Source organism: Ictalurus furcatus, chromosome 28, assembly GCF_023375685.1.
Source record: "Ictalurus furcatus strain D&B chromosome 28, Billie_1.0, whole genome shotgun sequence".
NCBI lineage: Eukaryota > Metazoa > Chordata > Actinopteri > Siluriformes > Ictaluridae > Ictalurus > Ictalurus furcatus.
The window spans coordinates 13,999,614-14,026,099 of NC_071282.1; the positions used below are offsets into that span (position 1 = coordinate 13,999,614).

Genomic DNA, 26,486 nt, shown 5'->3' on the forward strand with positions numbered 1-26,486 from the left:
ATCTTACCTGAGCTTGGATTGATGACAGCTAATAACAGCTGTATTTTCCCCCATGCCTCAAATGTTCAGTCAGCCAAGGCAAGTGGCATCTAGATCCCAGACTCCCAAGGGTTGGTGTTAGAATAGTACCAGAAACATAATTGTCGTCCTGGGTAGTTATTTTTAAATCTTTTAGAAATAAATCTGGATTATACTTTACTATTTAGACATGTATTTATGATAAAGATTTTGAGTGCTGTAGTGCTCAAAATTATTTAGTTTTAGCAGGATGCCAGCATGTCCTGGCTGTTCAATTAAAATGATTATGTATTAAAAGACTCTTTTCAAAATCCTAATCTTTTGTCAATTTTCTTTCCAGGTAATGCACAGCCAGGCACAGAGATCTTTAATTTACCAGCAGTAACAACCTCAAGTAAGTAACCTAAAACCCTGGGGTTTTTCTACATTGCTTTCCATAACATGCCGCTTAACTCTTAATCATCTCCTTTAAGTCTGCTCTGGTGTTGATTAAAATGTTTGTCATTTATTTATTTATTTATTTATTTTACACGGATTTGTTACTGTAGATTATTTGAATTCAAGGTTTGGTCATGAAACACTTTTATCCTCACCCTTTTCAGGTAATGTGAACCTTCGGAACCACTCATTCAGCGACCCAGCCAGCAACCTTGGTCTAGAGGACATAATCCGTAAGGCTCTGATGGGGTCTGTAGATGAGAGACCAGAGGAGCAGACACATCAAGCTCAATCTGTAGCTTCAGCAGCAGGAAATAACTCTGAGGGGCGACAGGAGGCCAACCCGTCCCCCAGCACAGGTAGATATTGTAAGGAAAACACACACACACACACACACACACACACACACACTGACCATTTCAATCATTTCGTGTACATACCCACTCCGTGTTCTTATAAATGACACCTCTCCACCACTCCCTGCTCAGCTGAGTCCATAACTTTTTATATAGAAATGTGAAGTACTCATTAGCGTTCACACGGCAGGTATGAGTGCTTCTTTTAAACGACCGTATGAAAAGCAAAAATCACATCAAAAGTTTTCCGTTATTCTTGGTTGACATTTTTACTAAAGAAATTAACATTTTGATTTGTCAGGATTCATAACCTTTTTTCACTCAGCATGTTGCTGTTATGAGTTGCAATAAAATATATTTTTCCAGTTACATGAGGGGAATTACACATAAATTACCATTCATGCGCAGCAATGAAACAGAATTTGTGGTTGTAATCTGGTTGTAATCCAGATCAGATCAGGAGTGTGATCTACATAGACTGGAGTAAGCCACCACATCATATTAAAAAATTTAAATGCATAAACTTGGCATGAACGCAAGTCAGGTTTCTTCTTTAGGCATAAGATGTCTGATTTAAGAAATATCAGCGCATTACTTCACTGTATATAGAAGTAAAAATCCCCGAATCCCTCGGCCAGCTAACAGCTAAGAAACATTTTGCGGTGTAAATTTATTTCTTTTTTGATTTTCTCTGTTCTTATTTTAATCCTTAAATTCTGGCTGCTTTGAAATTTAAACAAAGCTCTTGCTCTTATTGTAGAAAATATTATATATTTATATATATTTATATATTTATTTTTTGTGTGTGCAATACTATGTATCTGCGTATGCTTGTTGGAGTTAGTCATGCGTCTCTTTTCCCATAGCAGCGAAGCAGAAGCTCCAGAGCAAAGCCAGCAGCAGGAAGTCCAAGTCGCCCAACCCAGGCCAGGCGTACGCAGGCGGAGAGCGACCCTCCTCCGTGTCCTCTGTACATTCGGACGGAGAATATCACCGGCAGGCTCCCAGCTGGGCTTGGGAAGACCGGCCCTCATCCGCAGGTGAGTTCTCGGAGCACTGATTGCAAACATAAGCAATCACGCTCCAGCCTCCAAAGCTGCTTCATGCTGCTTTCTTGAGGTCTCAGTTCGCTGGTGATTCTCGATAATAGTTTTAAAGAACTGTCCGTGAACTCCCCGTGTCTCTCTGCTCTCCAGGTCCAATGCAGTTCCCTTACAACCCTCTAACGATGCGCATGCTGAGCAGCACGCCTCCCACCTCCATGGCCTGCCCTTCTCCCTCCATGCAGTCCCAGCAGCAGCCAGGAGGAGGAGCCAACGCTCCGGCCCGTGCCTGGGAGAGGGAGCCGCCGCTGCTCTCGGAGCAGTACGAAACCCTCTCGGACAGCGACGACTGAGCTGGCCCATGAACCTTGACCCTTTTGACCTCCCTCCAACCCCCTTCCCCGGTCCCTAGGGTCACCGAGAACCGTGTCCCTGTCAGGGCGGTCCAGCTAACGCACGTCCCAGTGCTCAGTGGGGATTGCCTGGGGAGGCACACTCGCTTCTGGTGCTTTAATTTCCTCTTGTGCTTGTAGAAAGCGTTGCGAGGGAGCCACGACCTGGTCGTTCAGGATAAACCTCGTCCAGAAGCTTTATTTCGCCTGTTTGTGAACGAGCAAACACAAAATGTTGGAAAAACAGAAAAGAGGATGAAGAACTTGAAATATAACGACTGAACTTGCTTCAAATTTGTTTAATTTCTGTAAAGAAATACTTAAAAAAAAAAAAAAAAAAAATCTTCAAAAAAATGTATGTAAATACAGTAACCTTTTGCAGTGTGAATTTTTTTTTTCCAGACTTTTTGCGTTTTATTATTACTTTTTAAATCAGATCCCTGCTGGTTTAAGATTATACAGAAAGTTCTTGCTCTCAATGTGAAAAGTGTGGATTTTTCTCCCGAGCCCATGATGGCAGGACGCAGCGTGAACTTGAACCGATAGAGCTGAAGCACCAAGGAAGAGAGCATTTCAATCACACAGCCAGCCTTCATAGCACTGGAGGCACCAGGGGCACCACAGATTTTGTAAACGAGCATTCAGCCTGTTACACGAGTGCATGATAAACAAAAAATTAATTATTTAAAATTTTTAAAAAGCGTGAGCGTATTTAAGCCCTGCAGAAAGATCTCCATTTTGGTTCACGTGAACAAGTTGAGAACACTGGTGTCAGAGCTGAACGATTCTTCAGTGAAAGAAGAACAATAAGCTGAATGTTTCTTTTTCCTCCCGAAATACATGTTGTGGTTTTGTTTTGTTTTTAGATCATTTTTTTGTCGCTCTGTGGTGACCTCTAGTTGTGAGAGGAAACACGTCATGGTTCCGGTGTCTGCTTCAGAGTGTGGCTCTGTGTGATTGCTAACAAGTGCTCAATGTTCTGCTGTTTTTCTCCTTCATCTCTCTGCCAGAGGAACACCAGAGGAAGCTGTTTCACTATGGAGAGATTCTTGGTTCCCTTCACATGGAGGAGAAATCAAACTGTGATCTTCCTCTTTTTTTCTTTTCTTTTCTTCTTCACTTTTTTTTTCTTCTGTAAAATGCTGAAGTACATGCTGATCTGTCTATCTGGTGAGGAAAAAAAAAAAAAACAAGCTTCTGTTTGTCACACCTCTGCACCACTGTTGCACTTTTTGTTTTGGCTTACTAACTTTTGACAAGCGTACTACCTGTAATCTAAGTTATTGGAGCTTCTGCAGAGGTCTGGACTCTTCAAATTCATTCACATTTTTGCAATAACGCTCTTATCACAGTTTTATTTGTTAAATCTTGCCACCGTTTTCCGGCTTGTTTGACACATCACTTGATCTTTGCTCTAGTCTATGGTACAGTAAGGCTGTTCGAGTTGCTGCTTTGTAGTGGTGGCTTTCACTTATAAAATCATCTTGATGTAACAGACAATAAGCTCAGTTTCAGTAATCTGCACAAGTATAGCTGTATTTTCTATGGCAACACCCTCAAAAAGTTTCAATCCGTAGTGCAATTTGTTTTCTTTTTCTTTCGCTTTGCTTAATTAACTAAAAACCTGTCTGTTTATTTTTTATTTTTATTTTATTTTGTTATATTTAATTAATTTCACTTCTGAAATATTGAGGAAAAAAAAGCCCTAGAGCTCATGTTGAGATTTTATTCCATCATTCTCAACATCATTATTATTCATCCTTTTTAATGGGATGCAAAGTGTTTACAATGGCATTGACAAAAACAAACAAAAAAAAAAAAGTGGTGAAACTTGAATCTTAAGAAAAAGAAAGTCAGTCATTGCATCAGTTAGTCTATTTTGTTCAGTCCAACACCATGCAGTGGTAACTTTTATTTTTCTTTATTTTATTTTATTTTATTTTTTTGTCCTTTTGGAATTGAGACTTGAAATAACCCATATATCCCATGTTGTTGGAAAGCAATGTTTGTATCGCACAATGTCTCTTAAGTAGCCAATTACAAAATTTTCAGACCAATCAATAAAGTGGATTAGCGCTCCACCTTTCTGAAAATTTACTTCCTGTACTCCTTTGACCTTTATTTTGGGGCTTTGTTTGGGGTTTACCATATGGGGTACGTTTCTAATGTCTATTAATCCAAAACGATGCCAAAATGTTTAAAAGATGATATAACTATTCAAGATGGCTAATTATTTCTTGTGACTAGTTATTAATGCACCCCAGTAATAGTTATTACTTTATAGATATTATGCTCTATTGTTTTAGACTGTAGTTTTCTGTGCTGTTAACCAGCAATCACTGATCAATTTTAATCTAAAACAAATCAGCATCTCACTCATGAGACTGATGTATGGCATCAAAGTGACCGGTGATTTGATTACAATGTGTAGAAATCGGCTACCGCCCACTAGTCCCTAATGTGCATGTCATATGCATGCGGCACAGTCGAACCTACCCTCATACAATCTCACATTTGCATGGGAACTCTACATTTTAACGTTGGAATACACTGGTTCTGAAATTAGTGTCAGGTGTTTTCAATCAATGGGATGACAGTCAGGTGTGAGTAAGCGTCCTGTTTTATTTAAAGAGCAGGGATCTGTCAAAGTCTGATCTTCACAACACATGTTTGTGGAAGTGTATCATGGCACGAGCTAAGGAGATTTCTGAGGACCTCAGAAAAAGAGTTGCTGATGCTCATCAGGCTGGAAAAGGATACAAAACCATCTCTAAAGAGTTTGGACTCCACCAATACACAGTCAGACAGATTGTGTACAAATGGAGGAAATTCAAGACCATTGTTACCCTCCTAGGAGTGGTCAACTAACAAAGATCACTCCAAGAACAAGACGTGTAATAGTCCACGAGGTCACAAAGGAGCCAGAGTAACTTTTAAGCAACTAAAGATCTCACGTTGATTAATGTTAATGTTCAGGGTTTACCATCAGGAGAACACTGAACAACAGTGGTGTGCATGGCAGGGTTGCAAAGAGAAAGCCACTGCTCTCCAAAAAGAACATCCGGCCCATCTGCTGTTTGATAAAGATTTCATGGACAAGCCAGAAGGCTATCGGAAAAATATTTTGTCAACGGTTGAGATCAAAATAGAACATTTTGGTTTAAAATAGAAGCGTTGTGTTTGGAGAAAAGAAAACACTGCATTCCAGCATAAGATCTCTAACCCATTTGTGAAACATGGTGATGGTAGTATCATGGTTTGGGCCTCTTTTGCTGCATCTAGGCCAAGACGGCTTGCCATCATTGATGGAACAATGAATTCTGAATTATACCAGTTAAGTCTAAAGGAAAATGTCAGGAATCTGAAGAGAAAGTGGGTCATAAAACATGACAACAACTCTAAACATACCAGTCGATCTAGAACTATTCAGTTCTACCCCCCCCCCCCCCCCCCCCCCCCCCAACCATTTGTGTGAGTTTAAAAGATTTCAATAACGGTTACTTGAGGTCTGCGGTTTGTTAGTTTGAAGCTTTTGTCCGGAAGCTATGTACACAGTTCTCATCACTGGTCTGACGCGGTCAGGTTTAGATGAGCTGCAGCTTCATGATCGTACAATGGTGCTGTTTAAGATGAGATGTTTCGGGCTGTGGATGGTTTATTGGTGCTGTTTGGCTTTGGGAAACGGTAAGTTACAATGTAAATCTGTACAATTAATAGATTGCTGAAGTTGTAGTTAAGTATACTGTTCAAAGTATAAATAAACCAGTATAAATAAGTTCAAAGATTAAGTAGTTTTTTCTGAGGACAATTTTACTCATTGTATGAATTTAATAAAGTTTTTTCTGAATCATAATGTGTTACTCTTTAATTACAGGAGAAAGCCTGTGCAAAAGTGAACTTTTACTAAGCAGTAACATTTCTACTGAGCTCCAGTCTGATGTCCTGCTGCCGTGTAACTTTAATCCAACTCTCCTCGGATCAGATAAGACTGCAGATATAGCAGTAGCGTGGAGTCCAAGGAACACAACAATACACCATCTAGCGGAGATCACTCTACAGGGAGAAGTGATGTTTTGGGATTCTAAAGGTGGACGTATCAAGACGTTCCCTAAGCTCTCTGAATCAGGAAACTTCTCCATCCTCCTTCAGAAAGTGCAGCCGTATGATCTGGGTCTCTACCACTGTGAGCTGTTTAACGGGACCGGCTGCAGAATTGCGTATCAGGAGGTACACCTGCTTGGTTAGTAATGACACTTTTAGACATATATATATATATATACATATATATATATATATATATATATACATACACACACACACACACACACACACAGTCAAACCTTGGATTGCGAGCATAATTCGTTCCGGAAACTTGCTCGTGATCCAAAGCACTCGTATATCAATGCGAATTTCCCCAAAAGAAATAATGGAAACTCGGATGATTCGTTCCAAAACCCAAAAATATTCATATACATAATAATGATTAACACAAAATACCATTTTATATTTTTATTATTTAAATTTAATATAAAATCGAATGTATTAATTATTGTGTAGGACGACTTTCACTGTTACTAATGGAATCACTGCTATCTGTTGGCTCGCCGGAATCTTTTTCTTTTTGTACGACGTTAACAAGGAACCTATCCAGTGACGCTTGCTTTTGCCTCCTTTTAAGGATTTCGCGGAAATGTGACATTGCATTGTCGTTAAACAGATTCATCGCTCGCACTGCTACAGTCTTACTCGGGTGGTGCTTTTCTACAACATTTTGCACTGTTTCCCACATTTTACACACCTCCCTAATCGCATTTGAAGTGAGGGATTTCTCCGTCTTTTTCTCCTCCTCCTCCATAACCTCTTGCTGTTGCTCGTGATGCAGATCCATCAGTTCGTCGGTGGTCAGCTCCTGGCCATGTTCCTCCACCAGCTCTTGAATGTCGTCGTCATTCACCTCCAGTCCCATGGTCTTCCCCAAGGACACAATTTCATCGACAACTGACTACTCGCAACTCAGCTACTCGCATACCTCGTTTGTGCTTCTCGATGATTTCCTTCTTAACTTCCACCGTAATCATCTCCTTTTTCTTATCGCCTTCCTTTTCAAATTTTTTCTTCATGGGGGCCATTGTCGCAGTACAATTACTACACAGACACAGCAGTTACAACACTATAGTAAACAGTGTACGCTCACACGGATGTTGACTCTACAAGTGAAGCACGCTGACTGAGACCGAGCATGTCAGAGAAGAACCATCGTCTCAGTAGTGATCACGTGACGCTCGGCAGCCAAAGCAGCGTATACGTACTACAGGTACTCGTATTGCAAGACCTCGCTCGTATATCAGGTTAAAATTTAGTAAAAATTTTTGCTCGTCTTGCAAAACACTCGCAAATTAAGTTACTCGCAATCCAAGGTTTGACTGTATGTGTGTGTGTGTATATATGTATATATAATACCTTATTGTTGGCTTTGGAAATGTCAGTACCAGTTATTTATACCGCAGTGCTCCATTCTGATTGGTCAGAAGTCGTTGATAAATTTTCCCTAACAGCATGCACTGACAGCAGTCCCAGCTGTAATTCAAATCACAGGTTCATATTAATGTGCTCCTTCTAATCAGTTATCGGTTCTATAGGAACAAGCTACACAGGGGCTTGTATGGCAGGGATGCTAAAAAGTACAATGTGTCAATCTTTAATTAATTTCATTAAGCACTGCGTATCAGGAGCTACAGCTTGGTTAGTTATTGCACTTTTAGTCACACACACATCCCCCTAACAGAAATCTGGCCTGAAATATAAAAAGCTCTTTAAAGGTTGCCAAATATTTTTCTTTATTTTTGACTCTCATAAAGACAGATTATAATCTTCCACAGGTCTCACTACTGTTTCCCAGCCTCAGAAATCCATCATCACAGGAGCATCAGTAGTACCAGTACTTCTGTGTTTATTCATAGTGTGTGTTTGCAGAAAAAGGAATAAACGTGAGTCTTTGCATATACACAACATGGAATTATTATTATTATTATTATTATTATTATTGTTTTAAACGCTGATTAGTGATACTCATCTGTCGACACAGAGTTAAACAGATTGAAGCTTGATAAAACATGTTGGTGTTTTGGATGTTGCAGGAAAGTACCAGCTGGAGCCAGAGAGCAGTCATGAACACTGTTACACAGAAGTGTGAGTGTACATTGCGTTGCATTGCTTTCACACACATCTTAACTTGTCGTTGGAAATAACAAAATATACAGCATCATCCAACAAATAAGCACAAGGATCACTAAATATCAAATCTTTCAGTATCAACATATTTACCATGTTTTAGGTTGAAAGTTTCCTTTCTGCAGTCTGTTCTGCTTTAGCATTAAAGTTAGCATTAAAGTAAAAATCTTAAAAAGCTATAGGAGACCATTCATTATCTATGTTCACACACAACACGGAGCTACAATTCTAGTGACAGCTGTGAGTGACGAAGAATGAGCGATTCCTCTGACCAACCGCATGGCACGGGTTGTACAGCATTTTCTCATTCGTCCTATCACAACTTTATGCTGCATTCGACTTGCCTCATAGCTGGCAATTCACAGGTTGGAACGATGTCATTTTTCGAACCTCTGCGAATTCAACTTGTGAAGTTGAAAATAGAAATTTCAAGTTTAGGGGACGTTTTCTTTGGCTTTTTCTAGTTGAAGGTTGGAAACTGAACACAGCATAAAAACGTTGGATGGGCGTTACACATGCACAAGCGACAACGGAAGTGCTCGCTTCATGACCACTAAAGACAAACTCAAGCAACACGATGGATTTGTCACTCACTAGTGTGAATGCAGAGTTATTCAAATTGCTCGATAAAGGCAATCCTCCAATTTGGAGGCATCCTAGATTAAGAGTAATAATTAAAATATTGCATATATTGTCTGTTCTTCCAGGATGTACACTCTCCACAGTACAAACAGCCATGGTAAATACTTCTGAATTAATTTTCCTGCAGTTAATTAATGTATAAATTCTTTCTTTCTTTCTTTCTTTTTAGCTCAGTTGATGGTGTTTTCTCATATTTCCATCATTCCTAATAAACCTTTTTCCTTCAGAAAATCCCTCACTAAATGTTGCTACTGGGATGTTGGAAGGACAAAAGCAGAACTGAGGAGAGATCATATGACATACGCCGGTAGGATCACAGATGTTGGAGCGTGAAATATAAATCATGTGTTTGATCTATAAGATAATGATTCCAGTCTTAACTGTGTATTACTGATGTGTGGTTCCTTAATGAATGTAATAAACGACATTGAAAGATAAAGTGTTCTGATTCATATCTGACGTGTGTGTTGAGAGTCTGGAGAAACAGAACTGCCATCAAACCAGTAGAGAATCCATTCAACAGATTTTCGGTGAAAATAATCTTCCCTCATTCATCATCCATAGGCACTTTGTCCTGATCAGGTTCATGGTGGACAGTCGACGTTAGCAATTTAGTGAAATTTAACTTTATATGAGTCTTTGCTTACTCCAGCCTATTGAAATATTTTACTGAGGTTGGGTCAGGGACACTCATCCTCAAGTTCCATGCTGCATCCACTTATCCATCACTTAACCCTAACTACAGAGGGTCTTTCCACCTCAAGTGATCCAATACAGGTTGCTTGATCATTTTTAATTTTCCTATATATTTTTTAAGTGATTACCTATATGTATTTGTATTTCAAAGCCACCAGTCTTTTTTTTATTTGATTTTACTTGATTTAACTACAGCTTGGCACACAACAAATTTTGGTTATACAGCTGTTTACAGAAACCTCCATATCTTGGCGCAGGATGGTCCTAGCTGGAGGAACATTTTGTAACTTTTTCCAGACATTCCAAATTGTTGTATTGACTATGCCCAGTGTTTCTGCAATGCCTCTGACTTTCCCTGTTTGCTCAGCTTCAAAATGGCTTGAATTTCTCCCATAGACAGCTCGCTGATCTTCATGTTGGCTTAACCTTTTTATCAACAAATACAGTCTTCACAGGTGAAACTGAAAGCTAACACCAAGAGTAGATGTTCAGAGCAGTTAATTATTTAAACAATCAGTTTAACTGATTGAAACTGGTGCATGGTAGCTAGCTGGTACTAAATCTAGACAACTTATGGTATAAATGTGGTTTGGTAATTATAATACAGTAACCTCTGCCTCAAAGCTGCTGCTATATTTATTCTTTCATGCCTGATGTAGAAAGTGATCCAAAAAATCGTGATCAGGTACAAGCAAAAATAATAACTGTGGCAACTAGTCGGATTGATCAGAATGTTTTGGGAGCAAGTGGGAGTGGGATTTAACAAAAACGGACAAACACAGTTAGCTCGAACAAAGTTAGAATGGGAGACTGTTCAAGTGTCAAATGCTGTGCCCTGTGACAATATGCATGAAAAGCTATGCAACTTCCTGCTACATTTCCTCTTTATAACTAGTCCTATTTATTTTTAGTCAGCACGTTCTTTATAGAGTTTGCTAATTTCTTTATGGGATTAAATGGACCTGGGCTGTTTAAATGTTTATAGTTTAAATGGAATGACTGTGTGATTGACCTCTTATGAGATGACCCACTCATTGCATGTTTGTTTCTGTGAAAACTGTTTGTGTTACTGAGTTACCTGAAGTATTTGACATTTGGATGGTACTTACCCCCTTGCACGCTCTAAGCTTATGATAACAGTTGCCTTTACCCACGGCTTATACTGACAGCTTGCTTTGTTTATGACTTGTGTTCTGTTCTTGTATTGGCCCTAGCTTATTTCATGGCATAATAATGCACATTCATGCACATTCATGCCATTATCCAACCAGCCAATCATGTGGCAGCAGCACAATGTATAAAATCATGTAGATACAGGGCAAGAGCTTCAGTTAATGTTCACATCAAACATCAGAGTGGGGGGGCTTCCACCACTACCACCTCTACTTCTGGGCCCTTGAGCAAGGCCCTTAACCCTCAACTGGGGTAACCCTAAAGATGCACCTGGGAATCTTTATTATATGATATTATCATTAATTCTATAATTATATGCTGCTGAAAGAACAATTCATATATGCTGTATTGCCTCAAACTGAAACTGAAATATTTTAGAAATAGTTTGGTTTAATGAACCATTGTGTGACACTTTTTTTTATCGACAATTGTGCATTTTATTATTTTATAGCATGTATTTTACTATTAGATCAGCATGATCTGGATTAACATGAAACAAAATCTAACTATCCATTAAACTTCTAATCATAATATCTGATATATTACCTCTAGTGAACATGCTGGGGCTGTGGTAAATATATTTGCTAATGTATTCTGATTTCAGAAGTATGAAAACAATTGTGTGTGAATTTACAAGTTCATCAGTACTGGCACTTGGGGTTCTGTGGTTTGTTAGTTTGTAGCTATTTCAGGAAATGTTTTCTGTGATGATCTCTCATCATTGCTGCTGTGAAAGTCACATTTCCAGAAGCTGCAGTTTAATGATTGTATGATGGTGCTGCATTTTAACACGATGTGCTTCAGTGTGTGGATGCTTTGGTGTTGCTTGATGTTTGTCAAAGGTAAGTTACATTCTGAATTGGATGTAAATCCGAATGAATGTGCATATTTTTCTAATGAATCAGGTGACCCTTAATAGTGTTTTTGTCGCTTGTTTGCAGGGCGTGAATTGTGTAAAAGCTACTGCACTGATAGAAGCAACATTTCTATTAAACTCCAGTCTGATGTCCTGCTGCCGTGTACCTTTAATCCAACTCTCCTCGGATCAGATAAGACTGCAGATATAGCGGTAGTGTGGAGTCAGAGGAACACAACAATACACCATCTAGTGGAGATCACTCTACAGGGAGAAGTGAAGTTTTGGGATTCTAAACATGGACGTATCAAGACGTTCCCTAAGCTCTCTGAATCAGGAAACTTCTCCATCCTCCTTCAGAAAGTGCAGCCGTATGATCTGGGTCTCTACCACTGTGAGCTGTTTAACGGGACCGGCTGCAGAATTGCGTATCAGGAACTACAGCTTGGTTAGTAATGACATTTTTAGACATATATACATTATTGTTGGCTTTGGAAACGTCGTGGTCCTACTAGTCATTACCAGTTATTTATACCGCAGTGCTCCATTCTGATTGGTCAGAAGTTGTTGATAAATTTTCTCTAACAGCATGCACTGACAGCAGTCCCAGCTGTAATTCAAATCACAGGTTCATATTAATGTGCTCTTTCTAATATGTTATCGGTTCTATAGGAACAAGCTACACAGGGGCTTGTATGGCAGGGATGCTAAAAAGTACGATGTGTCAATCTTTAATTAATAAACATTTGTAATTGTTTTATCTTTTCTGTGCTTATCAGTCTCAGATAAAAACAGGGACACTTTGGGTCTTTAGATACTTCCACAGATCCTGTTTTCCATCAGGCGATAATCATCACAGGAGCATCAACAGGAGCAGTACTTCTTTGTTTATTCATAGCATCTGTCATCTACATAGGCAACAGACGTGAGTCTTTTGTATAAACACTTTGTTAGGTAATATTTGACATGACGTCTATTCTTTTTTTTTTTGGTAACTTTTGAACGAGCTTGTTCAGATAGACCAATGCTGATTAGTATTAAACATCTACTATACAATGCATTTAAATAAACAGCTCAACTGAATGTTACAGGAAGGCACCGGCTGCACCCAGAGAGCACTCGTGGTAAGTGTTAAGAGGTGTGAATTCTCACACCTGCAGGAAGTTTCCACTCCTATGAAGTATTGAGGACTGCAGTTCTGCTGTAGCTTAAACTGAATTAATCAGTAACATTGAAGGACAAACTAGATGAATAGTTCTAATAAATAAAATAGTTGTATGTATTGTCTGTCTCTAGGTTGTTCACATGATAACCCAGACTATGTGAGCTACAGCCATGGCAGGGATGGTAAATACCTACATTCAAGACATGTTCTGTTTATTAATAAGCAAATATCAGATTTCTATATTTCCTTTTTAACATCTGTACCACTTGATTAATCCAAAATAAACTTTGCTTCCTGAACTTTAGAAACTCTTGTGAGTGAAAACCCGATCTACGAGACTGTTTGGAACAGAGGAGGCAGCATGTGATGAAGGCTCATACAGTACCTTCACCAGAGGGGCAAATGTTGGAGAATAATTTATATCTTAGTAGGGACTCGGTGTTCTCACAAGGATAGCAAAAATTCACAGTTATATCTTTACAAGAACTGCAGCTATTATTTTATTTAAAAAACCAAAAGATCTCTTTTCGGTTACTTAAGTAAAGCTTAGAGTTAGATTAAGGTGCAGAATAACATTATCATTATTAGTCAGCATTAATAATTATGTCAAAGGTCTTGACAAGCAAGTGTGTGTGTGTGTGTATCTACAGTATACATCCATACATACATGCATACATATACACACTCACTATATGGCCAAAAGTATGTGGACACCTGAGCATCATTCTCATATATGGTTCTTCCCCAAAACTGTTACCACATGCTGTATCATTACCATTTCCCTTCAGTGGAACTAACAAGCCCAGACATGTTCAGCATGGCAATGTTCTTGTGCTCAAAGCAAGCTCCATAAAGACATGGCTTTCCAAGGTCGATGTGGAAGAACTGGAGTGGCGTGCACAGAGCCCTGACCTCAACCACGCTGAACTGGAACGTCGACTGCACACCAAATCTCCTCACGTGTCTCAATGCCTGACCTCACTAATTCTCTTGTGGCTGTAAAGGGAGAACGGGGAAAATCCCCTCAGCCATGCTCAACAATCTAGTGGAAAGCCTTTCCAGAGAAGTGGAGATTATTATAAGAGCAAAGAGAGGACCAATTCCCCATAAATGTTCATTCATTTAGAATTCATTTCTCTTGGATGGATACATTTACTCGTTTTATTTAATATTATATTATGCAATAGCATATTATCTCCGACAAAAATGAACAAAATGAGTCATTTAAGTGGTTTTATTTTACATTTGACTGCATTCTTTTCAATTTCTGAATGTTTAATTAAGCTGTTAGACACCAAACTAACTGGAAAGATTTTTTTTTTATTATATTACTGGTCCTTTAAAAAATAAATAAATAAATAAATAAATGTTTTATTTTATTCATTTCTTGTCTTTTGTTATTATTTTATTAGTTTATCTTAAATAATTGCTTGATGACTTTAAATAATGTTTCATAAGAAGTTATTAATGGATTAACGACATAGTTTTGATGTTAGATTTATATAAAAATTTAACGTTTGCAATAAAATTACATTACTGTTTTCTGTTAAGCGTAAATAAACCGTGTCAAAGTGATATGATATTAAACTTTTAAAATAATATGTAGATGTGGTTCTCCATGCACATATCTTATACCGTATATGATGTGGGTGGAGGGCGGTGTGGCCCACATCGATATTTTATCAGGAGCCCAGAACTCCCGAGCTACGACCCTGCTACCGCCTGTAAACTGTACGTGTCTTAACGACTGTTCCACAGCTGCATGTGCAGTAATTGTTTATGGTTCATTGCAGCATGAAAAACATCGTTTAAACGCTTTCCAATAAAGATCTGTAACGCGTACTTGGATTTTACAAAATTATCTTTAAAATACAGTCTCCTGAGAAGGGGACGTTTCTTTTTTTTTTTTTTTTTTGCTGAGTTTATAATATATATAATATATATACATAAGTCCACACCAGGGGTTTAAATAACGAACATAATCAGGGGTTTTGTAACACAAAACAGCTGTGATTAACAAGAACACGTAAGAGGGACATCCAGTAATGTAACGGGGTGGAGACAGGACATAAACCATAACTAATACACGTGTGTTAAGAAAACAAGGTCAAGATGGGCAATGTAAAAAGCAAACCAGGAAGTGCACCATCGCATTTCAGAGCATGCTGTGTGCTCCAGTGCTTTGTGTGAGGGGAAATCATCACACACACACACACACACACACACACACATATATATATATATATATATATATATATATATATATATATATATATATATATATATATATATATATATATATACTGTATAAATACTTTCGTCCCAGCTCAATACACAAAACAATGGTGTTTTCCAGGCTGGTCTTCTAGCTATAAATTCAGGATATAGATTTTAAATGTATGAATTTATCCCTAATTGTTCTTCATCATCTTTAAAGTGTCTTCAGTGTTTGGAATATTTCATTCTTTATCTTCTGATCGATGAGAAACAAACTGGGCTTCAGAAAGGCATTTTAAACATGACATTTGTTTGTTTGTTTGTTTGTTGTATATGTATAGGAAGAAGTCTGTACCCAGACGTGGTGGTTGATGCTCAGTTCTACAAGATGATCATGTGTGGATATCACATGTCACAGCCGGCCCCTGCTGAGATGTGAGCGCTGATGAATACACTGACATTTCATCATTACACCTCTCTGATTATAAAGAAATGAATAATGTACAAATAATGAAGATGTGCTGGAGTCTTGAGCCGACCTCGAGACTGACCTTCAACCAAATTGTCCAGATGATCAGAACGCTGCTGCCGGAAAACTCAGAGCAAGTACGAGACATTAACAATAGTCACCAATCCAGTCATGTAATAATATTATAGAATATCAATTTTATTTTCATTTTTATTTTTATTTTCTCCCACTTTATGGATTTTTTTAGTGCAGTCCCTGCTAATTCCCTCCTCAAACACTCTCTGTTTCTGTTTTTAATAAGTTCAAATGTTTTTATTGCTTATATTCCTGATTTTTGAGTCCTAAATAAACACATACACACACTTCCATATATAATGGCACCCTTTATGAAAATAACCAGAAAAAAAACAATAATGAACAATTAGCAATATATTAAGTTTAAACTTACAGTGATGTTCTATTTTTTTTAGTGCTACGTTTCCCCACAAAACATTGAATTCAAAATTATTGGCACCCCGAAGTGTCCTTGAGCGCGAAACAGCACCGAGTTCCTTTCTGTAATTCCTAACAAGCTTGTAGAGATGTGTAGAAGATCTTCATCCACTTCATTTAGTTGATGTGTGTGTGTGTGTGTGTGTGTGCACAGGGGAATGATACTAGTAGAATTAGTCGTATATGGAAAGAGAGATGGAAACATTTTTTAGGGGCATTACTCTGGGGTGGCTTGGGGCACTTAAATCATAAAGAAACACATGTGTTGGTTTTACTCTCATTGTGAGGAGCCTTTAATTCATTTACTTGAGTGTTGTTGTAGAAATATTTACACTTAACCCTAACCCTAAACCTCAGGAACCGAATCTCTATGTTTTCTTTATTGTTTCCAGTAAAATTTGTAAAAGAAGTGAATTATTTGCAGAGGACCAGCCAAGTGACAAGAAAACTTACATGTATTCCTATCACTACGGAGACATTTGGTCCACACAGTTTGAGTAGTTCCTGGTCCTTGTATGACTAATTTCATTGAAAAATCTTACTTGAAGTAAATATGTGAGCCAGGAAGCCAGAAACGCTGGCTCATTTATGCAGCAGGTCACCATTATAGATGTTAAAATGTTGATCTGTGATCACTTTAAGCACTTATAAAATCCTTGAGTGCTCATTTTCAACTAGCTAGACTTAATGTATTGTTCAGGACAGACAATTGGATGCAAAACATGCCACCAGGAAATCTTATTTGGTGTTTCTGAGGAGGTGAGATCAACCGGCTCAGGCTGGAGTACATTAAAGACATAGTTCATGACATCATATGGGTATCTACTCACATACACACGTATCAACAAGCAACAAAATACAAAGCTCACAAGGTCAGAATGCTAAAAGGTACGTACAGCTAAGACCAGAAGGTTTCCTCAGAAGGGATTTGTTTTGAACAGAAATTGCCCTGCCGTTTCCATTAGCTCTAAACGAGCAGATCAGAACAGCCAAAAGGGAGAGGCTGGCATCTTTTGGAAAGCGAGAGTATTTATTAGGCTCCCTCACATTTTTTTCCAGCTTGATTTTTAACTTTGCATGTTTTCACCCTTCATACATCACAAGCTACAAGGAAAAATATTAACAAGAAATCAATTTGACAGTCCCGCAGAAAGAAATCTAAGTGTATTTAAGAAACACAAAACATATATGTAATTAATAAATAGTGAATAAATAAATGTATTTCTCTGGAACAGTTCATTTCCTCTCTCTCCATGGAGCTTTTTAATCAGTCAGGCAGTCAGCTAGTCAGGGAAAGTATCTTTGTGTCTCTCTCAGTGTTTCTGTCAGTCAGTCTCCTTCTAGAGCCAAGACTTATTTTCTTTCTTCAGTTGCTCTTCCATGAGTACTTTTTAAATCACTCCTTGCTGCTTTATGCGATGACTTGTCCTTCAAAATGACTGAAAGTTGGCACAGGGCAGGCCAAAGTTGAGGGAGATCAGGAGCTCATTCCTCATGAGCTCCACAAAGCACTGGTTATGGACATCACTCCATTCATTTGCCAACATGGAGAAGAGTCTCTACCCTGCTGAGGCCAGTACACTCACGTTGTAGGGGATGATTGACAGCATATTTGGGAAATACAGGCCTCCACCCATCCACTTGGCAGCCACATATGTGCCCTTCCATTGAAGAGACCTATATGAACTTGAAGAGCTTAAGTAATTAGTAAAAACCCTAAAAAAATAAATAAATAAAAAGACAAGATAATTTTTGCCAGACAAAACACACCTGCCATTACATAACCCATATGTGTGCACTATTTAGCCAAAAATGTTAGTTTTGCTAAGCCAATAGACCATTTTCAAACTTTATGCAAAAGCAGTGCAATCACAAAAAATTAAGTAACTATGAGACAGTTTTATTCTATCCTAAGCCAAGATTCGTAACTCAACTCACAGAAAAGAGGATAACTAAATGTCTAAAACATCATTTCAAAGGCAAGATTTTCACCACATCAGGTCAGCTTCATTGTGGGAATGCTAACCTGCTAAACATCTGCAGCACTGACTCTGATTTACACTGTAAAATAATAATAAATCATCCTTTAAATTACTTTTTATTGTTTAGTCAGTGTTTCTGTCATAAAAAAAAAATCAAACACTATAATTTCCATGCGAGTTTTTGTTTGAACAGCAGGGGGCCTAACACCGATCCTTGTGGCACACCATACTTTACTGCCCTTACATTAGAAAGTTCATTATTTAAACAAACAAATTGGTAGTGGTCAGACAGGTGGGACCTAAACCATTTTAATGCCTGTCCCTGAAAACCAATGTAGATTTGTAATCTATCTAAGAGTATGTCATGATCAATGGTGTCGAACGCAGCACTAAGATCAAGTAGAACAAGCAGTGAAATGCAGCCTTGGTCAGATGCTAGAAGTAATTCATTTGTAATTTTGACAAGTGCAGTCTCTGTGCTGTGGTGAATTTCTGATTGAAATTCTTCATAGATACCATTATTCTGCAAAAATAAGCATAATTGATCAGACACAACTTTTTCTAATATTGTAGATATGAATGGAAGGTTTGAGATTGCTCTGTAATTTTCTAGTTTACTAGGTTTCTTAATGAGAGGCTTAATAACCCCCAGCTCAAATGTTCTCGGGACGTGACCTAGAGCAGTGGTTTTCAATGTGGGGGCCACCAGGGGGCGCCCGGGGGGCCTCAACAATTTGGTGTGCCCATCCCTTCCACTAGTATGTTTTCTCTTACTCACTCTCAGACAATCACACACACACACACACACACACACACACACACACACACACACACACACACACACACAATATCAATTCCTAATGTAATGTAAAGATGTAAGATGTAATTGTTAATAAAAAAGGAGGATATATCCAGAAGTCTGTATTTTTAATGTGTTTTAAAGACATCTTGTAAAAGGGGGGCCTCTGTCAAATTTTAATGCCATTTGGGGGGCCTTGCCCTGGAAAAGTTTGGGAACCTCTGACCTAGTGATAATGAGGAGTTAATAATATTGAGAAGAGGCTCTCCTATTACAGGAAGGAACTTTTTCATTAAATTAGTGGGTATGGGATCTAGAATACATGTAGTTGATTTTGATGTGTTAAGTTTTGTAAACTCTTCCTGTCCAATAGCAGTAAAGGACTGCAATTGTACTTGGGAGACAATATTGGAGGCCAAAACCTGTGATGCTTCTGTTAGTTGTACATTTCCAATTATATTCCTGATACTTTCATTTTCTCAGTGAAGAAATCCATGAAGTCATTACTACTAAACTGTGCTGGAATATTCAGTTTGGGCGACGTTTTATAATTTGTTAATCTAGATATCATTTGTTAATCTAGACATATGTAGATACTCTGCTCTAGCACCTTTTAGAGCCTGTCTATAGCTAGACATACTGTCCTTCCAAACAAATCGAAAAACCTTTAGATTAGTCTTTTTCCATTTGTGCTCAAGATTACGAGTTGTTCTCTTGAGAGCATGAGTATGACTATTGTACCATGGTGCAGGATGTTTCTTTCTTTTCTATCACATCTATTGATATTTCTGTTGAATAAATAATTGAAAAAGCAATGTTCCTTGTGATTTTGTTCAAGTATATAAACTTCATTAATAGGCATTGTTTCAAAGATGATCAAATGTTTACTTGTCCAAATATGTAAAAAAAAAAAAAAAAAAAAAACTAAAAAAAAAACAACAATTTCCATGTACTTATGTTTTCACAAGACTGTCGCTATATGAGTGAAACTTGACATTATATGGTTATATTCTCATTCATATTTGATCATAAGAACATACATTTAATTGATTGATTTCTTTATTGTCATTGTACAAACATACAGTGAAATTATGGACTTGCCAGTGTATACAGTTACAGAATAATTGAGTGCATATTACAAACAAAGGCCCTATTCCACATAAAAATAAAGTGCTCATAATGTAAATGGAATAAAGTGCTCATAACATTATTGCACAAGAATGGTTCGTATAAAGGATGTTTTGTAGTTGTAGGGTGTGTTTTCAGTTCAAGTTTCAGTATGGTGATAGCTTTAGGATAATGTTCATGAATCTTGTGGTGCGTGTTTTGATATACCTGTAGTGTTTTCTAGACAGCAACAATTCAAACAAATGATGGGCAGGGTGATTTGAGTCCTTCAGTATGTTATATATTTTCTGCAGGCAATGGGAGGTAAATATGTTGTCCAGGGCTGCTAACTGTTGGTTTGTTAAACATTTCAGGTTTAACATGGTTAACTAGCATCCATGAGGACATAAAGGATTTTCCAATAGTTTACTTTTCAAATATTTTCTTAAATTAATCTATGTTTACTTTCACACTATAATTTGAGTATCTTTAATATAAATTTATATATAATATAAACAAAAGAGTACAAAATTGTCCCGTGATCTTGAGGAAATTTGGATGAAGCAGCATCCTGTTGAACAGGTGACTGTAATATTCCACATATTTCACAGTGGTAGATGTCATCAGGTAACAAGGAGTGAGTGAATGTTGTGGGACCTAAAATATACTTAAAAAATAAACAAAAAACTTTAATGGATTACTCATAGAAAAGGATGTTTGAGTAAGAGTAAGAATGGATTCACACACAAGATTTTAAGGATTATATTTTATGCAGTTATATTGCTTTGGGACAGGCAAAAATGCTGTTTTGGACACTTTACTTGTATTTAAAGGTGCATTAAGTAAGATTTCTCATAATTTGTTAAGATTAAGTCTCTGTCTGTTAAATACGTGGAGCTGAATAAGATTTAAGTGATTTTGTTTGACTCTTTTTACCTGTTTTTCTTTTCTCATGGATGAACACAAAGCGGTGGTTCAACTAGAGCTAAAATTAGCAAGGGTTGTCATGACATCAATTTCAAGCACACTATACAACTCTGTAAAGATGCAAAATCTGGCTCATAATGATTAACGATAATGGTCACAATTGCACTTGCTCTCCTTTTTTCCTCTTAATAAACTCTTATGAGTGCTAAGCTGCTTAAACCATTGTTCTTTGTTTTGTTTACCATATTCTACACATTTTCCATCTTATTCACATTATTACTAAGGGGGGAAATCGATTATTGCACCTTTAACGAGTGCTTTAAAATTACATACATATTTCTAAATGTAATTTCAGTGGGAAACAAATGGCACCTTGACTGAAATCACCTTTAGTGCTGTGTTAGCTTAGCATAGTATTTTTTTGTTCATTAATTGCTTGTAAAATGAATATTTCACTTCATTACTTCAGCCCCGTTCTTGTTTCCACTCAGAGAAATTGAAAATGATTATACAGATATATAGATGAGAATAAATGACGAAGTTAAATGAAGTTAAATATTTGTATATTTATATATAAATTAATATAAATATATTAAATAAAATGAAGTTAAATATTTCGTTCTTCTTTTACACTTAGGGTGTAAGGATTTGCTCGTCTTGCTAGTTTGCTAAAGCAGGTTTACTGAGCTCACTTGCACGCTAGCATAGTTAGCATGTTTGGTAGAAAAATACTGACTGGAAATGAATTCACTGAACACTGCAACGCCTTTCTTACACACAAGGTGTTTGTTTTTACCTTGGTGAAAAAGTGGTTCTCATTTTTAACACACTGCCACAAGGAATAATGGCAGAGTGGCTCCATCTAACGACAATAATAACTAATTACAGATGAAAGTTTTAAACAACATGCTGCAATATGTAATAGTCATAATTTATTTTTTGACCACAGTGTTGAAATCAGCCATCTGCCACACTCACAACCATGACTGTGATATGAATTAAGTTGAGTCAAAACAGCAGATATGAACCGCAATGAGATACGTACATTTATATTTATTAATTTAGCAGACGCTTTTATCCAAAGCGACTTAGAAATGAGGAAATACAAGCAAAAGTGCATCTAAAGTTCTACTGAAATCTCTAGTTAAATTCCTGTTAAACAGATAACTTTGTTAACTCGTGGATGTTTTCCAGCAAGCTAACATTAGTGTAGCTTAACTTGCTAGAACATTAAAAACTAGAAAACTAGCTAACTGAGTAAAACTTTGTATTTGCTTGAGCACTTTGAAAGCTCGCAGTTTTCCTTTGGATTCCCAGATGGTTCATCTTTGGCCCTATTGACATAAAGTCTGTATTTGAGATTTGAATTTCTTTAGTATTTAAGTTTATGAATTTATAAAATCTCTAAACCGTTATTTAGAATTTTGTTTAAAGGCAAATTTTAGCAATAGCAAGTTCAAAACAAGGAAAAAACATTGACAAAAATATGTTTTGTGTTTGTTTGTTTGTTTGTTTTTGGTCCAGGCATCTACTTTAGTAATAGCTATCAGGATGTAAAGGAAATTACTTCAAGCTTTTCTTTAAAACTCACTTTCACAGACATCCCACCCTGCAAAAACTCATTTCAGGGAGGTAGCACCCCCACATAGGGACTTCTACAGCGAACCCTCCACATAAACAGATTTTTAAAATGTGATTAATTGTTGACATGTAAGGAGACATTTATTTAACATTTTTATATTAAATTATATTATATTATTCAACTCATTTTTATTATTATTATTTTTTTTTTTATTCTGTTACAACTTTAAGCATGTCTACAGGGAGTTTGGTCTCATCATGTAGGACATCAATAGCAAGCTAGTTTAAATAACATTAGGTGTGTCTCAACCAGCTCCCTAGTTCAGTAGGTCATGAATCAGTATATTGTGTAGATGAGTTTTGGCACTGGTGAGGACCCTGGCTCACTAAACATAAGGACACTGATAACTGAATTTCCAGAGACATGACTACGTACTCGCATTGTAAAACGCCACCAGAATTCACTGATGGTGAAATGAAGCTTTGTGAAGCACCGAGACTTTACCTTCCACTGTATCGTGAAATATAACAGGACATATACACACACGGCAGCGGGCAACCATTAGACAGCATGACTTTAGCCGGATTAAGGTAATCAATAATCGCTATTTACATGGTAGTTTCTTAATCAGAGTATTGTCTTAATCGGGTTAATATCGGATTATTGTTGTCCATGTAAATGTACTGAATGTGTTCAACGAGCTTGATTTGTGCACAGGAGCATTGTCATGATGAAACAAGTTTGGGGCCTTTTAGTTCCAGTGAAGGAAAGTCTTAATGCTACAGTACAGCATACAAAGACATTCTGGAAAATGGGGGAAGAAGTTTGGGGAAGACCACATATGGGTGTGATGGTCAGGTGTCCACAAACTTATGGCCATATGGTGTACTTTGGCTACGTTTTCATTCTTTATCTTAGTTCATAGGGAAAAATTACCACAGCTACACCAATTTCCCCCCTCATATTATAAAGTATCTATAATAAATGAAACTATTAGATTGTTTATTGCAAATACATGTCACAAAAGTGCATCTCAGTTTCTTTCAATACAAGAGTTCCAGCACTTAACAAGTGGATTTCCCATTGCATCAACTGTAGTGTTTCCGTAGTGAGGCTGAAAGTCAGTGCACTTGTGGTGCACAGAAACCCAGTTGATGCAGAAGGTGTGATCAGGTTGTAAGTGTGACTGTTTATGCACTTTTCTTTGCACTTGTGTGCTTTTCTTCAATTCAACTGCCTCCCTAAAATGTGCCGAATATAATAAATAGTTTTACATTATACATTTTGTTCCAGTAAAAAACAAACAAACAAAAAAAAAACAAACAGAAAGCAAAACAAAAATGTGAATAAATGATGGAAACATGGAAGCCAAAACAGTTCATCTTTCTCACATTTTTGTCCTCTTTATAAAAGAGATTTTAATGATAGTAAAACTGAAGTCTGTAATCAGTTATATCAGACATATAGATTTTAGATTATTAATCTCTATAGTGTAGGGCTGGGGGTAATGCATCAAAAATAGTTGTCATATCCGCTTAAGGTCATTCCAGGAAGTGAGAGCCAAAGAAACGCATCATGTAGCCTTTATCTGAGTGTGGAAGTAACAGCTGCAAAATGAAATTTCAGTGGTTCATGTTCAGAGCTCTGTGGATTCTCCTCATTTTACCAACTTTCAGTGGTAAGTGTATGACATGATCTGTTTAATAAATAAGCTGGATTTAAAAAATCTAAATGAACATTATATTACATTATGTGATCTGTTATCTTAACTGAATTTTCAGTACTTCATGTAATATAAATATTAAAACATTAAATAGGGTTGTGTAATATAGTACTGTTTGAGTGTCAGCTAATTGTATTGAATTGCTTAAGTTCAAATTTGAAATCATAACACTTTACTCTTTAATTACAGGAGAAAGCCTGTGCAAAAATGAACTTTTACTAAGCAGTAACATTTCTACTGAGCCCCAGTCTGATGTCCTGCTGCCGTGTAACTTTAATCCAACTCTCCTCGGATCAGATAAGACTGCAGATATAGCAGTAGTGTGGAGTCCGAGGAACACAACAATACACCATCTAGTGGAGATCACTCTACAGGGAAATGTGATGTTTTGGGATTCTAAAGGTGGACGTATCAAGACGTTCCCTAAGCTCTCTGAATCAGGAAACTTCTCCATCCTCCTTCAGAAAGTGCAGCCGTATGATCTGGGTCTCTACCACTGTGAGCTGTTTAACGGGACCGGCTGCAGAATTGCGTATCAGGAGCTTCACCTGCTTGTCAGCATCCAACAAAGTAAATTATAAGTGTACCCTACATACTACTACATCTATTTAAGGAATGGACATGAATATATTTTTACATTTACAGTGCCATGTTGGATTAAGTTTCATATAATTTATCATTTATATTCTAGGCCATCAGTTAGTGTGGAGCACAGTTGGAGCATTCTCAGGAGGAATTGTGCTGCTTGCTGTATTCACAACCTGTTTGTTACATGCAAAACGTAAGTCTGAGTTATTTCTACAAGCACATCTTCATGTTCTCTTAATCATCTGGGTCTCTTTTTTTTTGCATGCATAGGAATTATGGTTTTTACTATAAAACAGAAGCACAAACTTTCAGACTGAGTGTTTGAGTTACACAAACAAAGTGAATTGTTAAAACATAGCTTGTGGTTTTCACTGTAAAAGCAAAAGCAATTCACACGTCCTAGAGTCATTCTATAACCTATTTTAAGGCATTTCCGCTTTGTAGGTGTTTATACATGTGAGAAAATGTGAGGTGCCCCTACAGTATAAACCATGAGTTAATGCCCTCCAGGTTCTTCTGTTTTACTGAAGGTGAATGAAGTGTATGAATGTTATTACTGACATTACTGGTTACACAGATCCGCTTGTTTGTGAGCTTGTTCAAACGTGTAGAATTTGTTACTTTCTGTGAAATTTCATAGATTTTATTGTACAACTTTGAAGAAGAGCGTCTGTCCTATATATTGTTTACTAGAGTGTATACATTGTCCAAGTAAAAGTAATGTACTGCAGTAATAAATGCACTCCAGTGTACTGTGTGTGTCTCAGAGTCGTCCAGGTTCTGAACTGAAACTTGGACACTTGTTTAATTTTACACTTACAGTTATGTTCTTTGAAATTACATTGCAGGCAGACAGAATATCACTGTTATCGAATCTGACTATGGTAAGTTGATGCGTGTTTGATACATTATATATAAACACTTTATATTTATATATAGTATATTCTGTATCTGCAGTAGTTCTATTTAGCACACACAGTAATGTTGTCCTGTGTCTCTGCAGAAAACGCTGTGGGTGCAACAGCACACTCAGACAGAGGAAGTAAGCAGTCTGTGGTATTTGATAACCAAACTTTGATCTGTTATATAACACTAAAGCCTCTAGTAGTGACTCAGATTTAAACCTTTAATAGAGTTGGTTCATTTCATCTATTTTAAGGCATTTCTACTTTGTACATGTGTAACCATTTAGACTTGTACTGTCCACAATTCTGATGAATCTGTACCTGCATTCCAGTACTGTTTTTGCCCTTGTCCACTCGCCCTTGCTATTTCCTTTTGGAGAAATTCATTACTCCATTAGGATTGTTACTGTATAAGCTCATGTAAAGTCAGTGGTGGCTCAACCTTAGGGTTGGATATCAGCCATTCAGTACTTGTTAATCTTCATAAAGTTCTTCATAAATTCTGGTGAAATACTAATACTTTGTTAATTCTCTTGAAATACCTCTTTCAAGTGACCAACAATTTTGGACACTTAAAATGTTTGTTATTTGACAGATATAAGCCAATGTTTAATTGATTCACTCAACTTTCTGCAATCATTAGGCAGTATGGTCAGTGCCCCATTTACTCTCCATTGAATTATTA

The 26,486-nt window shown here is 37.2% G+C and overlaps 2 protein-coding genes across 22 annotated transcripts in view; both read left to right on the forward strand.

The window, feature by feature from the left end:
- ncor1 (nuclear receptor corepressor 1) overlaps positions 1-4,344 on the forward strand; it is an 84,593-nt gene extending 80,249 nt beyond the window's left edge. For 9 of the 14 annotated variants that reach the window (XM_053617910.1, XM_053617909.1, XM_053617920.1 and 6 more), the window contains 4 exons: positions 359-412; positions 621-824; positions 1,679-1,852; positions 2,009-4,344. In XM_053617910.1, the coding sequence (XP_053473885.1) occupies positions 359-412; positions 621-824; positions 1,679-1,852; positions 2,009-2,208 (632 nt within the window). In that variant the 3' untranslated portion in view covers positions 2,209-4,344. The remainder of the gene's footprint in view (positions 1-358; positions 413-620; positions 825-1,678; positions 1,853-2,008) is intronic. The other 5 variants (XM_053617916.1, XM_053617922.1, XM_053617917.1 and 2 more) reach the window with 3 other exon arrangements.
- Positions 4,345-5,721: 1,377 nt separating this feature from the next.
- Positions 5,722-14,471, forward strand: LOC128603804 (uncharacterized). 8 transcript variants are annotated; one of them, XR_008385076.1, is made up of 9 exons: positions 5,722-6,487; positions 8,127-8,234; positions 8,385-8,436; positions 9,186-9,217; positions 9,348-9,427; positions 11,931-12,293; positions 12,660-12,969; positions 13,142-13,192; positions 13,316-14,471. XR_008385076.1 is itself a non-coding variant. In XM_053618506.1 (7 exons), the coding sequence occupies exons 1-6, from the start codon at positions 5,793-5,795 to the stop codon at positions 9,401-9,403; spliced, it is 753 nt and encodes a 250-aa protein (XP_053474481.1). In that variant the 5' UTR covers positions 5,722-5,792; the 3' UTR covers positions 9,404-9,427; positions 11,931-12,614. The 8 variants fall into 8 exon arrangements, 5 of the variants coding, with proteins under 5 accessions (XP_053474481.1, XP_053474480.1, XP_053474482.1 ...); XR_008385075.1 differs by having other exon boundaries at positions 5,722-5,931; positions 6,122-6,487; positions 12,625-14,471; XR_008385074.1 differs by having other exon boundaries at positions 5,722-5,931; positions 6,122-6,487; positions 12,660-14,471.
- The last annotated feature ends 12,015 nt before the right edge of the window (positions 14,472-26,486 follow it).

Bases quoted from the DNA above. Each gene is read 5' to 3' on its own strand.
- LOC128603804 (XM_053618504.1), top strand. From the start codon at position 9,298: ATGGTGTTTTCTCATATTTCCATCATTCCTAATAAACCTTTTTCCTTC. The intron at 12,294-12,659 runs GTTAGTAATGAC...TTGGGTCTTTAG, and splicing joins GTATCAGGAACTACAGCTTG to ATACTTCCACAGATCCTGTT. The intron at 12,771-12,936 runs GTGAGTCTTTTG...TGAATGTTACAG, and splicing joins CATCTACATAGGCAACAGAC to GAAGGCACCGGCTGCACCCA.